Here is a 16,115-nt window from a genome sequence, read left to right as displayed (position 1 = left end):
GCTGTCATAGATCCAATTATTTTATCAGATCATGGTCGAGTATGGATAGAGTTTGAATTGGTGGAACAAGATGGAAACAGACCTATTTGGAGGTTCAATAATATATTGTTTGGGGACACAAAATTTACTGAAAAATTTCAGACAATAATGGAAGAATATTTTCAACTTAACTCATCAGATGAGAACTCATTGGAAACTATATGGGATGCTTTTAAAGCTACCATGAGAGGGCATATAATTTCATATTCGGCTTATGTTAATACTCAGTCTAAAAAAGATTTCTCTGAATTGGAGGAAAAGATTAAGGAATTAGAAGCAAAATTAACAGTAAAATGGAAACATGATACATTCCAGTCCCTCTTAAAAGCTAAATATAAATATAATGAGATAACTTCTAAATGGGCTAGGAAAGAATTATTTACTCAACAGGCGTTGTATTATGGAAACTCGAATAAAGCGGGAAGATTACTAGCAAATTATTTAAAAGCAAAAAAAAAAGGAAAGTAAAGATTGTGGATATTGCAGATGAAAATGGGGTTACTCATTCTCAAATTGATAATATATTAAAACAGTTTTTGGAATATTATAAGACTTTGTATTCTTCTGAGCTTTATTCAAATAAAGAACTTGATGGTTTAAAGTTTTTGAATTTAATAGAGATCCTAAAATTCCCAAACATATAAAAGGATCTCTTGATGCACCTATTACATTGAAGGACATTTAGACAGCATTGAAGTACCTTAGAGTTGGATCCATTCCAAGAGGTGATGGATACACTGTGGAGTTTTATAAATCATTTCAAAATATATTACTGCCTTTTTTATTAAATTTATATCAGGTTCAACTGAATAAAGGCTGCATTTCAGGTACTATGGCAGAATCTTTGACTATAGTTTTGCCAAAGCCAAATAAAGATCCTTTATTGGTTTCAAATTACAGGCCAATATCTTTGATAAATGTTGATGGAAAACTGTTAGCTAAGTTATTGGCTCTACGCTTGGTTAAAGCTCTCCCTTATATTATAGGTATGCACCAAACCCGATTTGTTGCTCATAGACATTCCTCACATAATACTAGATTGGCACTTCATATGTTGACTTTAACAAAATCCATGGAGGATCCAGCCTTCTCTCTATCTTTGGATGCGGAGAAGGCATTTGATCATGTAGAATGGACTTTTATGTACCAAGCCATGGACTGGTTTGGGGTGGGTTCTGGATTTATTCAAATGACCAAAGCTTTGTATAACTCCCCTTTGGCTAGATTGTATATAAATAATTCTTTTTCAGACAGTTTTCGTCTGGAGAGGGGAGTTAGGCAGGGATGTCCCTTATCTCCTCTATTGTTTGATATTGTATTGGAACCCTTACTATTGGCTATTCAACAAACAGCGGAGATTCAAGGTATTCCTTATGCTGATAGGGAATACAAAGTCTCTGCATATGCAGATGATATTTTGCTTCATTTGAGGAATCCTGAATCTACTATTACACATTTATTGGATTTGATCAAAATATTTGGAAAATTTTCAGGAAAATTTTCAGGATATAAAATAAATTGGAATAAATCAGAAATCCTTCCACTTAATATACATTCTCAAAAAGGATTGTTTGATCAGTTCCCTTTTCTTTGGAAAGAAGAGGGTTTAAAATATTTAGGAATATGGATTTATAAGACACTGGATGATACAATAAAAATAAATGAAAAATCTTTATTGTTAAAGGTTACAGATATGTGTGAGAAATGGAATCCGTTACATTTATCTTGGTGGGGAAGAGTTCAAACAGTGAAAATGATGATTTTGCCTGTGGTGTATTACCAAATGGGAATGTTACCAATTTACTTTCAAGGTTCTTTTTATAAGAAATTGAATAGTATTCTTATCAAATTTGTTTGGATGGGCAAAACTGCTAGAATAGCTTTAGTATCTCTACAAAAATCAATTGTGGAGGGAGGGATACATTTTCCAAATTTCTATAGGTATCATAAAACCTATATTATGCTTCAGGGTATGTACTGGATCCTGCCTGACCTCATGGAACATGAGGTTAATTTTGGAATGGAAAATTATGTCCCCAATGCGTCTGTCTCATGTATTGGACATTAAATTACCTAGATATGCTAAGGATAATATCATTATTTTGGATACTTGGAAGTTAACTGAAATTCCTATAGAACAGTCTTTATGTCAATCCCTATGGCTGAACTCCAAGATACAAATAGGCGGGTCCAAAATTGCCTGGAGGATTGGATGCAAGTAGGCATAAGAACATTAGAAGATGTCATTTTAAATGGAAAATTGCTTGATTTTTCACGGTTGCAACAATTTTTTGGTATTTCAAAATTTCAGTTTTATAAATGGTTGCAACTGAAGCAGGCTATTCAGAAAGGGTTCCCTGAGTGGCGTAATTATAAAATTTTTTATAGTCTGCATTTCCTCTATTTTCAGGCAGACATGCTAGGACATCAAGCCGCCAAGTGGTATAAATTAATATCTGAACTTATGAATAAGAAATCCAAAAACGCTTTTAGAGATATTTGGAGCATTAAGATTAAGCAGTATATTTATGCATCTCGATGGCCACGTATTTGGTCTTGGAGGATGAGGTGTACAGCTTCAGCATCTATGAAACAAACTTGGTTCTTTTTGTTACATCGTTCTTTTTGGACCCCAGTTAGATTGAATAAAGTTAGATAATTCTAGATCTAACAGATGCTGGCACTATCACCTAGACATAGGAACATTAGTTCAAAAAAATGGAAAAAGGACCAAACAAAGGACAACCAAAAGGAGCACAAAGAACACCAAAGGGAGTGTCACCGTGTGGTTAGGAAAGCTAAAAGAGAATATGAGGAGAGACTGGCGGGGGAAGCGACAAACTTCAAATCGTTCTTCAGATATGTGAAGGGGAAGCAACCTGCAAGGGAGGAAGTGGGGCCTTTGGATGATGGAGACAAAAAGGGAGTGGTAAAGGAGGAAAAAGAGATAGCTGAAAGGTTAAGTACGTTCTTCACGTCAGTCTTCACGAGGGAGGACACATCCAATATTCCGGAACCGGAGGACATCGTACATGGGGATCGGGATGAAAAGCTGGCCCAACTAGAGGTAAGCCAAGAGGATGTCCTCAAGCAGATAGACACATTAAAGAGTGACAAATCGCCAGGTCCGGACGGCATTCACCCAAGGGTACTCAAGGAACTAAAGAACGAAATAGCGGAGCCACTTCGCCAAATATGTAACCTGTCCTTAAAAACTGGAGAGATCCCGGAGGACTGGAAAATTGCAAATGTCACGCCCATCTTCAAGAAGGGTTCAAGGGGGGACCCGGGAAACTACAGGCCGGTGAGCTTGACCTCGGTCCCGGGAAAGATGATGGAAGCACTGATTAAGGACAGCATCTGTGAACACATAGAAAACAATGACAAGCTAAAGCCGAGTCAACACGGCTTCTGCAAGGGTATGTCATGCCTCACAAACTTATTGTACTTCTTCGAGGGGGTAAACAGCCAGGTGGATAAAGGGGAATCCATCGACAACATTTACCTTGACTTTCAAAAAGCCTTCGACAAGGTACCACACGAAAGGCTGCTTAAAAAGCTGTGGAAACATGGAGTGCAAGGGGAGGTCCACCAATGGATCAAAAACTGGCTGGCAGGCAGGAAACAGAGGGTTAGAGTAAAGGGCCATTACTCAGACTGGCAATGGGTCACGAGCGGAGTTCCGCAGGGGTCGGTGCTGGGACCGCTCCTGTTCAATATATTTATTAATGACCTGGAGGCGGGAACAAATTGCGAAGTTATTAAATTTGCGGATGACACCAAACTCTACCGCAGGGTAGAAACCATGGAAGACTGCGAAGATCTACAAAGGGACCTAATGACACTAGAAGAATGGGCCAAAAAGTGGCAAATGAGCTTTAACGTAGGGAAAAAGAACCCGATGTTCAGCTACAAAATGGGGGGATCACTGCTAGGGGTAAGTAACCTTGAAAGAGACCTGGGAGTGATGGTAGACACAACCTTGAAGGCGTCGCACAGTGCGCCACAGCCTCAAGAAAAGCAAACAAAATGTTGGGTATCATTAAGAAGGGTATCACGACCAGGATGAAGGAGGTCATCCTGCCACTGTATCGTGCAATGGTGCGCCCGCATCTGGAATACTGTGTCCAGTTCTGGTCGCCTTACCTCAAGAAGGACATGGAGGTACTTGAGGGAGTCCAGAGAAGAGCAACTAAACTGATAAAGGGTATGGAAAACCTCCAATATACTGACAGACTGAAAAAGCTGGGGCTGTTCTCCCTGGAAAAGCGGAGACTTAGAGGAGACATGATAGAAACCTTCAAGATCCTGAAGGGTATAGAAAAGGTAGACAGGGACAGATTTTTCAGATTATGGGGAACCACAAGTACAAGGGGGCACTCGGAGAAATTAAAAGGGGACAAATGCCAGAAAGGTTCTTTTTCACCCAGAGGGTGGTGGGTACATGGAATGCGCTTCCGGAGGCTGTGATAGGCCGGAGCACGTTACAAGGCTTCAAAGAAGGTTTGGATAGGTTCCTGGTGGATAAAGGAATTGAGGGGTACAGATAGGAGTAGATGTAGGTTTAGGGATAGTCTGAGACTCAGTGGCCTGATGGGCCACCGCGGGAGCGGACCGCTGGGCGAGATGGACCTCTGGTCTGCCTCAGCGGAGGCAATTTCTTATGTTCTTATGTTCTTATGTTCTTATGATTTCTTATGTTCTTATGATATTTTTTGGAGATCAATTTGGGGACATATTAATAATATTTTAGAATCTGAGATTCCGTTAATAATAATAATAATAATAATAATAACTTTATTTTGTATACCGCCATACCCAGAGAGTTCTAGGCGGTTCACAGCAGTTAATAAGATTACACACAAGATAACATTGGAATTAACAATTTTTTGGAATGTACATGTCGTTGAAGTTCACAGGGAGATACAAGGAATATACAAGGGGTATACAAGGAATATATAAGGAATATAATACAAGTAATGTACAAAGAATATGCGAGTAATATACAAGGAATATAGTACATGGAATATACAAGATTGTACAATAGTTGGTTTTTTGTTGTTGTTGTTATAGGGAAAAAAAAACATACCGGTCAGGGAAGTTAATTGGTTTGGAGGGTACCTTGGGGGGGGGGAAGGATTAGCAGCATAAAATCTATTTTACTCTTTTGGAATCTCTCTAAATACTTGTGACCTGGGTCGACCACTGCTGGAAACAGGATACTAGGCTTGGTGGACCTCCAGTCTCTCCCAGTGTTGCAACTGTTTTGCTCTTATGATGTTATGGTACTGTACCGTTGATGATTGAAAAATAAGATTGAAAGATTATGAAAGTGCTAAAGCTTTAAATGAGGATTCACCATACAATATAAGCAGTTTATATTGACATGTGTACCTTGGACTGTGCAACACTGGGAGAGTCTGTTCAATTTGGGGATGGATTGTGTTGCAGCAAAATTTGTTCCACGGTTGATGACCGATGACTAGAAGAACAACCAGAAATTGTGCACAAAAATCACAATGACAGCTCTTCCCTCATGTACCTTAATTTCCTGACTTGGCCCCAGCTGACTTCTTGTTTCCTAAACTTAAATCTATACTGAAAGGTAAGTGATTTGACACCACTGAAGTCATAAAGCAAAATTTGATGAAGCAACTTTTGTCGATTCCTGAAGATCTGTTTAATGACTGTTTCCAGAAGTGAAAATGACATTGGGAAAAGTGTGTATGTAGGGAAGGGGAAAACTTTGAAGATGACCCAATGGAATAAGTTGTAGGATTGTTTAATATATTTTATAAGATCAGTCCTGGAATTTTTAACAGACCTCTTATGTTGCCAGGAGCTTCTCCTATGTTATACTTTCTCTGGCAAAGAATCAAGATCCAGTCCCAACATGACTAGACTCTTCTCCTTAGGTCACACTGTTCCTATAATGAGCAGTTGTTGGTCAGACTTACATACCTCTGTTCAGTTCATTTAGCATGTGAACAAGTCTCTATCTTTCTTCTATATAACAGGGGACAGCTGTTGCCCAGACTCACAATACATTTGCTAATTCTTCTCCTTCCTCTCCTTCCATAGTTCATAGATATTCCAGTGAGCTCCTGGTGGGATTTCACTTGTGGCTCTTCTACATATTTCTTGCTGGACCAGCTCCAGGAAATAAAGGACATGGCTCCTCCCTAACTTGGAATATTATACTTCCCTCCACAAAGCTCAAGCTCAAATCTAGTTGGACCACTTCCTCAGCACAGACCTCTTTCTATTCAGATTTGTTTCACACATTTTGGGAGCAGAAATTTCAAATATTCTTCCTGAAACTGCAAAGGAAAGAGCATTTTGGCAGCATATTATAGATGAAATCATTTGAAGAGGATTTATATATGCAAGGTTGGACTATATAGGGTAAGGGATAGAATGTAAAGTAAGATTAATATCTCTGACCTGTGGGTATTGATATATCTGGAACATATTGTAGAATGCATATGTATCCTCATTTATAAAGCCTTCAATGATGGCAGCCACTGTGCGAAATGAATTACACTTGAAATTTACGATTGTGCTCTGTCCTGCCAAAATTTGCAAGGCTGATTCAATTATTTTCCTTGTATATATAAAAGACTCTTTAATATGGAGCCCCAGTGTGATGGTTGGTAAGAGGTCTGAGTTGTTGTTAATTTCCTCCACCGCAAAAACAAAGGCCAAGAAGTTATAGTTATTATAATACATATATCTGTAATGACATTAAGATCATAATTTCATAACAGTGTACCTGAAATATTTGCAAAAATACACATATTTATGCGTATTTGTTTTTTTAATAAAATATCAGAATGCAAAAATAAAACAAAACAAAACTATGTTCTCTTTTACCATGCAGTGTGAAAAAGAAACCTGGTGTGCTGAAGCCACTTGTAATGCTGCCAGGAACATGCAGCTTTTTCTATTTTTTTATAATGACCATGAGCTAATATCCCCACTAATGCAAGGCCATTAGATTGTGAGCCCTTCTAGCCCCTCTTTTGCACATAGTATGAGCTTGCACACTATTCCTGAGCTAATCAGTTAGCAATGCACAAGTGCTGATGGATTCACATAGCTTTGTCTACACTCTATTCCCTACAAGTATATCTTATAGAACATAAGAACAACCATACTGGATCAAACCAGTGCTCTCCTGTTTCCAAAAGTGGCAAAATCTAGGTCACAAGTATGTTATGTTAATATATGTTAATCAGGTTCTTTGTACCCTCTCTACCTATTCAGTTCAATAATAATAATAACTTTATTTTTCTATACCGCCATAATCTTGCGACTTCTAGGCGGTTCACAATGAAGATAAGCTGTACAGTCAGCGAATTACAGAGTATAGATAGAAGTGAGAACATTCAGCGATCAGTGAATTAGAAGGTGCCAAATGGTTAGGAGAAAGATGTACATAGGTTGTTGAAAAGAGTTAACTTAATTTTCATATTACATTGAAAAACATTGGGCATCAGCAGAAAGCTGGGTACAATTGTGAGGAAGACATAATAGTAGACGGAAAAAAATGGGGCTTCTAATTGAGAGGAATAACGGAATATGGGTGAGGTGAGGTAGCTTTGATCGTGTAGGGAAAAATCTGGCTAGGACATGAATTTCTTAAATAAGGCGGTTTTTAATTCTTTCTAAAAGGTCTGATTACATTAAAGAAGTTGGTTCAGTTACCCAGGAAGTTACAATGGACAGTTTGACACAGACATTCAATAGATTTGGAAGTTCAGGTAGATCAGTACGATTATTAATACAATTATGTTGTAGTTACAAATACATAATTACAAGTTACAAGTCAAAAGGAGCCTGAGAAGTTTCACTTCATGTACAACATCGAGATTACTTTATGTACTGTGGTGCCTTGCCCATTAATATAGGTGGGTAAAACATGAAGGCTTTTTAAAAAAAATATATCTTTATTAGATTTTCAAACTACAATTGTGCAACAAATAATTCATATACATAAAATATCACAAGACAAGCACAATAAACTTTCAGACATTAATATACAATTAAATATTTCCCCACCCTCCCACCCAATACTCAAATAAAATAAAACCCACAAGAAACTATCCATATATACCCTGAATCAAGTTCCAATGCAACTCCCTCCCCCCCCCAACCTACCCTGGATGTGTATGTTTACAAGTCTATAAAATAAAATCAATTATTCTTCCTTACAAAATTTAGCCAATGGCTCCCAAACATCCATAAACGTTCTGTAACGCCCTTGCTGTATGGCCATGAAGAGTTCCATTTTAAAAATGAAACACAGAGATTCCCACCAAAAATTGTAACTTAATCGATCCAAATTCTTCCAATTCCTTAAAATGAGCTGTATGGCAACCCCTTTCATTATAAATAGAAGTTTGTTATTTCGATTAGATATTTGGCTTTTAGCTCTCATCAATACATCAAATAAAATGGTGTCATATGTTAATGCCACTGGATTTTCCAATATTTTGTTCACTTGATTCCATATGGACCTCCATAATTTAAGTATCAAGGGACAATAGTATAATAAATTATCCCTAGTCCCAGCTTCAAGACGACAGTGCCAGCATCTATTAGACTTTGAATTATCTAATTTCTGTAACCTAATAGGGGTCCAAAATGCTCTATGTAATAAGAAAAACCATAGATGCAGACACGTTAAAAACGCAAGCGCACCTTTGTAAAAGGAGCTCTAAGTCCTTAATATTTTGTTCTAAATTAGTGAATTCTAGCTTAAGTTGCATCCTAACATGAGCTGATTATGAGATAATTTGCCTTCTCACGGTAGCTTTAAAAGCATCCCAAAGTATTTCTAAATAGATTTCCTCTGAGGCATTAAGTTGAAAATATTCCTTCATTTTTATTTGGAATTCCTCAATAAATTATGCATCTGCAAGCAATTCATTATTAAATATCCAAACAGGTCTATTATATTCTTACTCCTCAACTTTAAATTCAATCCAAACTCCACCATGATCTGCCAAAATGATTGGATCAATAGTGGCTTTTGTGATCTGTTGTACAAATGTGTCTGATACAAATACATAATCTATATTTGAAAATGATTTATGGACATGGGAATAAAAAGAAAACTCCTAAGTATTATAATGAAGAATCTGCCATATATCCTTCAATCCACAAAATTGAACCATATTATCCAATCCTAATGATTTTAACATCCTACTAGGTTTTTTATCCAGCAATAGATCAATTACAGCATTGAAGTCCCCTGCCACCACTAAATCAGAGGCAGACAGTGGTAGAATCAACTGTTGTAGAACCTTGAAAAATTCAATTTGATTTGAATTAGAGGCATATATGTTAATGAGCTTCAGCGTATGTTTCCCCTCGCTCAGGTTTACTTGAACCAATTTGCCTAAAGGATCAGCTGAAAGGAATTTAAATGTAGCCAGACATTTTTTATTAATTTAAATAGCCACTCTCACCTTCTTGCCTACCGTAGGAGCATAAAAGCAATGTTTAACCCATCCTTTTTCTAATTTACTTGATTCTGAGGCATTTAAGTGCGTTTCCTGAATGTAATATATATCTGCATCTTGTTTTTTCATGGAATTAAGAGGTTTTTTCCTCTTAATTGGATGATTAAGGCCATTGACATTTAATGAAAACAATTTCAGCGTCATGTATATTCTAGCAAAAATGGGATCCGAAAATATAATTCAACACGCTTAACCCTTACTAGCATTATATAAACATTACACATCCTATAAATAATCCCTCCACCTACTCCAGAGCACCTATTTAGTTTTTTAACTCAAAGACCCCTTCAGGCCTTCTTTAAGTTCTTTTCCAAATTCAACCTTGTATCCCTTACAGATTACTACATGAATCAACTTCTCATATGACACTACTGATTAATGATTTATAATATATATGAGATAATCTTTATAACTTATCAATTTATCCCAAAATAAATTATTGCTCTGAAAGTCATTAAAAACTATAACTCTAAAAATAAATAACAAACCTTAAAAAGAGCCACAGAAACCCTCCTCCCCGCTCAATATCATTCCAATACACCCCCATTATATTCAGTTAATATTACCAACATTACCTATATCACTCTACAACAGAACAACCCGTATGGACAAAAATATAAATCATTCATTGCATTTGATCTATTAAAACACAGCCTACCAAAACAAGTTCCCCACATACCAAGCAATCTTTTCCATATACTCCAATCACTCTCACAAAATTAAATCATCAACTTAAATTAATAACCAGTAATAAAAGTTACTCAAAAAGCTATTTCATTCACATTCATGCACTGTCAAACACAAATGAATAAATTAATATTGAAAGAGTAAATAATCCAAAGAGACTATAAAGAATCATTATATTCCATATCTACCCCTCCCACCTGTCTTACAAAACTATTCATCCCAACCCCCACCTCGCTCTCTACAAAGGTTCCCCTTAAACATCCATACACTACCAACCACACACCAATATATGCACATTGCCAATCTACAACAGAACAACTTCCAATCTGACGTGTCTTTTCCCTATTTAATACATTTCCAAGCATTAGAAATACAGTCAAACCAAACTCCAAGACAGGGCTCTCAATGAGGCAGAGTGAACATCCTGAAGGGTCTGCCAATGCTGCTGCTTCTCCTCCATCGCCCAGTGTCAGTCTGCACATGCCGGATCCAAGCTTCATGCTCTTTTACCCTTCCATGTGCTGTTTTTTTCCCTCCCCTTTTTGTCCCAACCAAACTGCTTCCTGTTCATTCCTCCACCATTCGGGATGGTAATGCTTTCTAAGGGTCATAGGGGCCTGGAGCTCGGACATTCTCCTCTCCCCTCTGCAGCAAACCTCCCTGCACCTCTTCTCTCATTCTGCCTCCTCCCAGTTTGCAAACACCAACGGAAATCGCAAGAAATCCACTTCCCATTTGGAAATCAACATGAAGGCTTTTAAAAAATGAGGATTATTGAGCATTAAATTCACATCTAAAAACAGGTCAAGAACTCACCTGTAGCTGCACATTGTTTGATTTCCACCATTATTTTAATAACTTATGATTCACAGTTTTGGAGACAACACAGAATAGTCTGAGGGGAAGTGGCTTTTATAGACTCTTGATACAGTAGGAGGGGCATTGGATTTTTTTATTTAGCCAGTGTGTTTCCAAATGGCTAGTATCATGAATGTGGCATTGGAGCCCACTTTTTGCATTCTAGGCATTAACTTCCAGCTTAGGGAACAAAGAGGAGAAGTGCATGCCATTCCTAGTGTTAGGCAAGTTGAATGTTGTAAGGGTGTTTATAGTTCTTTAGAGTGATTTAGAGTGTATATGAAGGGGGTTTTGTGATCTTGCATGTTTCTGATGGTGTGTTTTTGTGAAGGTGGGAACAGCTTTAAAGTGGTTTTCTAGATATTCAGTGCTACTACTGATGTTTGGTGGAGTCATCTAATATAATAAAACGGTAAGCCGCGTATGCACACTTCCTATGCGTGCGTCCGTTTTCCGTGAGCTGTAGCACACATAGGAAGTGCGCATGCGCGGCTTACGGTCTGGCCTCACGCGAGGTAAGACAAGTGTCCTGCACGTCCTTCCCTGCTCTCCACTTGCGGAGCGGCGGCTGCCGGCTGCTAGCACCCCCTGCCCTCTCCGTTGGCTCCCGGCTCCAGCGGCGTAGGCAGCACTATAAACACACTGCTTCGCGCCCTTCTCTGCCGATTTCCTCTGCCGCGTCTCTGATGACATCATCGGAGACAGACGCGGCAGAGGAAATCGGCAGTAGAAGGCCACGAAGCAGCATGTTTAAAGTGCTGCCTACGCGGCTGGAGCCCCCGAGGTTTGTTGGCGGTGGGAGGGTCAGGAACAGGCCGGATCGACAATGGCAGTAAAAGAAGGGGGAGGGGCCGAACAGAGCAGGGAAGAGAAGGTAAGAGAAGGGAAAGGGGTAGTGGGGGAAAATGCTGCTACTACTTCTACACAGGAAAGGGGGGGGTAGGAGGGAAATGCTGTTGCTGCTGCATAGAGAAATGTGATGGAAATGCTGCAGCACAGGGAAATGGGGAAAAATGACAGACAGACACCGGGAGGGTGGGAGACAGAAAGAAAGAAAGACACAGGGGCAGGGAGAAGGACAGAAAGACAGACAGAGAAAGGGGACCAGAGAGAGAGTCAGCGGGAGAGGGAAAGGGGGCTGCTTTGGGGGGAGGGGTGTGCTTGGGGCAAACAGCTTTGCTCTGGGGGGAAGACAGAAGGGGCCATGGAGAGACAGGGAGAGGGATAGGGGGCTGCTTTGGGGGGAGGGGTGTGCTGGGGGGAGACAGAAGGGGCCATGGAGATATAAGGAAAGGGGACAGACAGCTTTGCTCTGGGGGGGAGGGGGAGACAGAAGGATACAGACAGCGGCCAAGGAGAGAGAGATAAAGAAATACAGACAGACACATCTATTCTAGCACCCGTTAATGTAACGGGCTTAAAGACTAGTTATATATATATAATCAAATTCTCTAACATAGTCTTCCATTAAACCCTGGTTACTTAACATGCCATCACCAGATTACAAACAAGCGGGTGCTGTAAATTATCAAGGGTTGTGGACTCTCCTTGAGTCAGGAATCTTCTTAAACCAGGAATTATTGTGAGCTAGCTGTAGTAGAGTAAGTTTTGATTGAGGTAATTTTATTCTAGTTAGATTGGTGGTTAGATATTTAATCATCTTATGTATTTTTCTAGGATATCGGCAGCAAGAATCCCCTGAAGCAAGTTGCCTTAAATCGTGTACCATATATTGTTAGGACTATTTTTGAATTTTCTGGGTTCTCTGCATTTACAAGTTGGTGGTGACTGCTAACAACAGAAAGTAAATAGGAAAAGAGAGTCACTTGATTAAAGGCTTACATCATAAGATCAGGAGCTGGAATAGCTGCGTTATATAAGGTCATATGATCCAGGTTTTATAAGCAACTCTGATACCTCTCTTTCAATTAATAGAAAGCAGTTTTTTCAACAATTTGTTTTGACGTTCATTGCAACTCTAGGGAGTGATAGTAATTTATCTATTCACCTTTCCCCCTTTTTCTTTTGACTTCTTGAGGCCATTTGGGACAGTGTGTGAGAAACCCAAATAGAAGCAACGTTTCATGCTACTGATCCCATGGCAAACAATGGCTTTCCTTAATGTCCATCTCAAAAACAGACTATGAACTTTTCTTCTTTGAATGAAAAAAGTATTTCCTCCTATTGGTTTAAAAAGTATCTCCTTTTAACTTCATTGACTGTCCCCTAGTCTTTGTTTTCAAAGTATTCCCATGTAATGGAATTTAGTGTCTCCTGGTTTTTGTTCTCTTTGAAAGAGTGAAAAATTGATTCTCTCTTACTCTTACAGGGTATATATTTATCCTTCACTGATAAGTCTCTTACTCTAAAATTTGGAGAGTTCACAAAAGCAAAATATAGTTTCACAAACTGTTCACTCTTTCTATCCAAAAGAACATTTTATTTGGGAATCAGTGCTTCCCATTCAATCCAAGAACATAGCACCTTTGTAATTAAAATGATGAAATATTTTGACTCCTACCAGACAGCACTTAAAGATCTGGGCTTTATTTCATACTCCAAAGAAATTTAACACTGCTTTGCCACCTCTCTATCTTCTGTCCACCCACCCACCCCTCCCTCTTCCTGTGATATTATAACTGAAATGCTTACATGTTTTCCTTAAATATACTATTTGTCACAAATTTCATCATAAAATGCATTGAGTTACCATTTTTCCATTGTTTTTGTTTTATTTCTGTTACCTTGAAAAGTGGCCAACACAGCCTCCAACCATTTCAATACATACACAAAGTCTTACTTAGCAACTCAGTGGAGTAGTCATGGTAGGAGGTACCCCCCTCCCCTTCTGCACACCCACACTCTTCCAATGCCCCTATCAAACATTTGTCTATTTTTCTTTCCATATCTCTTTAACTCTTTGCCAGCACTCCCAGCACCTGCAACCTCCTGCCCACACTGGTCTTGGCTCTGTTTATCAGCATTACCCCACACCATCTTACATCTGATCAGCTAGTGATGCTTCAGTTTCAGTGGCATTAACCAGTCAAGTAGTGCTGAAAATCCAGGAGTAGCCAGCTCATCAGGAATTAACAAGGCAGGAGTCTTTCATGATGTGAAAGTTCTTCTTTAGGGTCCCCGCCTAAATGGTCTTCATTTTGTAAAGTATGTGCTTTAAATGTGACTGCAGCTGCTATTTTGGGTGATTGATTGAAAAGGGGAAATTCCCTGCCTTCTTGTGAAAATGTCATGTACATTCTCTGCTTTTCTCATCTTTTCAAAGCACCCCTCTGGGAAAACCTACTCACTGGCTGCCTAAAGATAGAAGAAGAAATGTACTTTTCACTAGACAGAGGACATTTTCAAACAGGACTATCAAGGCATGTTCATCTGTTTTAAGATTGACAAAAGTGCAAATATATTAAATTTCAATTTTAAAAAATGATAACATATTAGCAGTGTATGGAAGATTATTGCTTGGCTAGTAAAAATTCACTTGCTACAGGTTATCATGAGTTTATGTGTTCAATGATAAATAAAAATATTCATAGGCAGAATGAGGACACCAAAAATTCAGATGTAATTATAAATTTAGTAATATCATATAAAAATGAAGGAAAATGTAAACTCCTTATAAGACATAGACTACAAAACATCCTTCATACAAGTACAAGTTATATTTCCAACAGCTAGTCACAGAGCAACTCACAAACACTTCTGAAATGGGAGGTAATGCACAATGCTACTTACTTTGAGTAATTAAAAGATATGGTGTTGGTAAAGGATTTAGTTAACTTAACTGCATACTGTTCAACAAATCCCCCAATTATAATGTCCCCATCCATGTAGTAGCCATCTTCTGAAAAGTCCATGTACAGCTTTGGACATTGGCTCTCAATAGGCTTCCAGAGATCAGTGTAAAATATGAATAAAATCAAAAGGCGATCAGCTGCCATATTTCAAGGTGAGGAACAACTGCTCTTCCTGCTCTGTCACTTTGGGAAATTTCTAGTGGAAGATTCTGCACGTCATAGTGAAACCCATCTTTTTAAATCTATATATTATGTATTATGCAAGAAGTTTCAAATTGACACTGAGAAGACTCTTTGATGGACACAGGTCACTTTATGATTGGACCAGAGAACTTCATCCTGATGTTGATGTGAACGCTGATTTGAGCGAGTATCCTGCAGCTGTGTGGGCATCGTGTGATCTTTATAGGTCTCTGCTCCTGAAAGGTTCAGCCTCAGCGGATTTCATCTACTGACTTGGGCATTTGATATTAAATATAGATTGTTTTTATAAACTTGTTTTTCTGAACATGACCTTGTAAGATAAATATTAATTTCAAAGGAGTCCTTTGTGAAGAGTGTAATAATAACAGTAAGGGAATTGTGCACTTGATTTATAATACTTAGAAAATAAATAAATTAGAAAATGGATTTCGATGATTAGAATCTACCAGATATTCAACCCACTGAAGGCCATGTCAGGACTCCCTGTATATAGAATCATATTTTCTGTCTTAGAGCTGAATTTATCAGTTGTTTAATTATGAAAATACTGAATTTTGAGGGCAACCTTGTGAATTTGTTCACAGGTGAATGGTTCTTTAGTCATATACAAATACGCATGGCAAAAAACCACTTTCCTATCTGTGTTATGGTCCTTGACACTAGAGAATGACATGGGGAAAAAATCTGTCCCCGTCACCGCCCCGTCCCCGGCCCACCATCCTCTGCACCGCCCCGTCACCGCCGTTCCCTTCACCGCCCCGTCACCATCACTGCCATCCCTTTCACTGCCCCATCACCGCCACTGCCATCCCATTCACCGCGCCGACACCGTCCCCGCAGCATCCATATAAGCCTTAGTACTCTAATATTTAGCTTATTCCGTTCTTATAAATCAAAGTTCCTGCTGCTGAACTAGAGAAAGAGATATTCAGCTGGCAGGGCTTTGTTTATAAATTTTTATCAACACAACTAATATACCACTTTATCC

General features: G+C 38.7%; 1 protein-coding gene across 1 annotated transcript in view; it reads right to left on the bottom strand.

Moving 5' to 3' along the window:
- Positions 1-15,067, bottom strand: part of LOC117368643 (vomeronasal type-2 receptor 26-like) — a 61,572-nt gene extending 46,505 nt beyond the window's left edge. The window contains exons 1-2 of the mRNA XM_033962370.1: positions 14,862-15,067; positions 6,484-6,772 (exon numbers count right to left, since the gene is read on the bottom strand). Coding sequence (XP_033818261.1) covers positions 6,484-6,772; positions 14,862-15,067 — 495 coding nt within the window. The remainder of the gene's footprint in view (positions 1-6,483; positions 6,773-14,861) is intronic.
- Positions 15,068-16,115: the final 1,048 nt, after the last annotated feature.

Source organism: Geotrypetes seraphini, chromosome 10 (genome assembly GCF_902459505.1).
Source record: "Geotrypetes seraphini chromosome 10, aGeoSer1.1, whole genome shotgun sequence".
NCBI classification, from domain to species: domain Eukaryota; kingdom Metazoa; phylum Chordata; class Amphibia; order Gymnophiona; family Dermophiidae; genus Geotrypetes; species Geotrypetes seraphini.
This window is presented reverse-complemented; position numbering and strand designations above follow the sequence as displayed.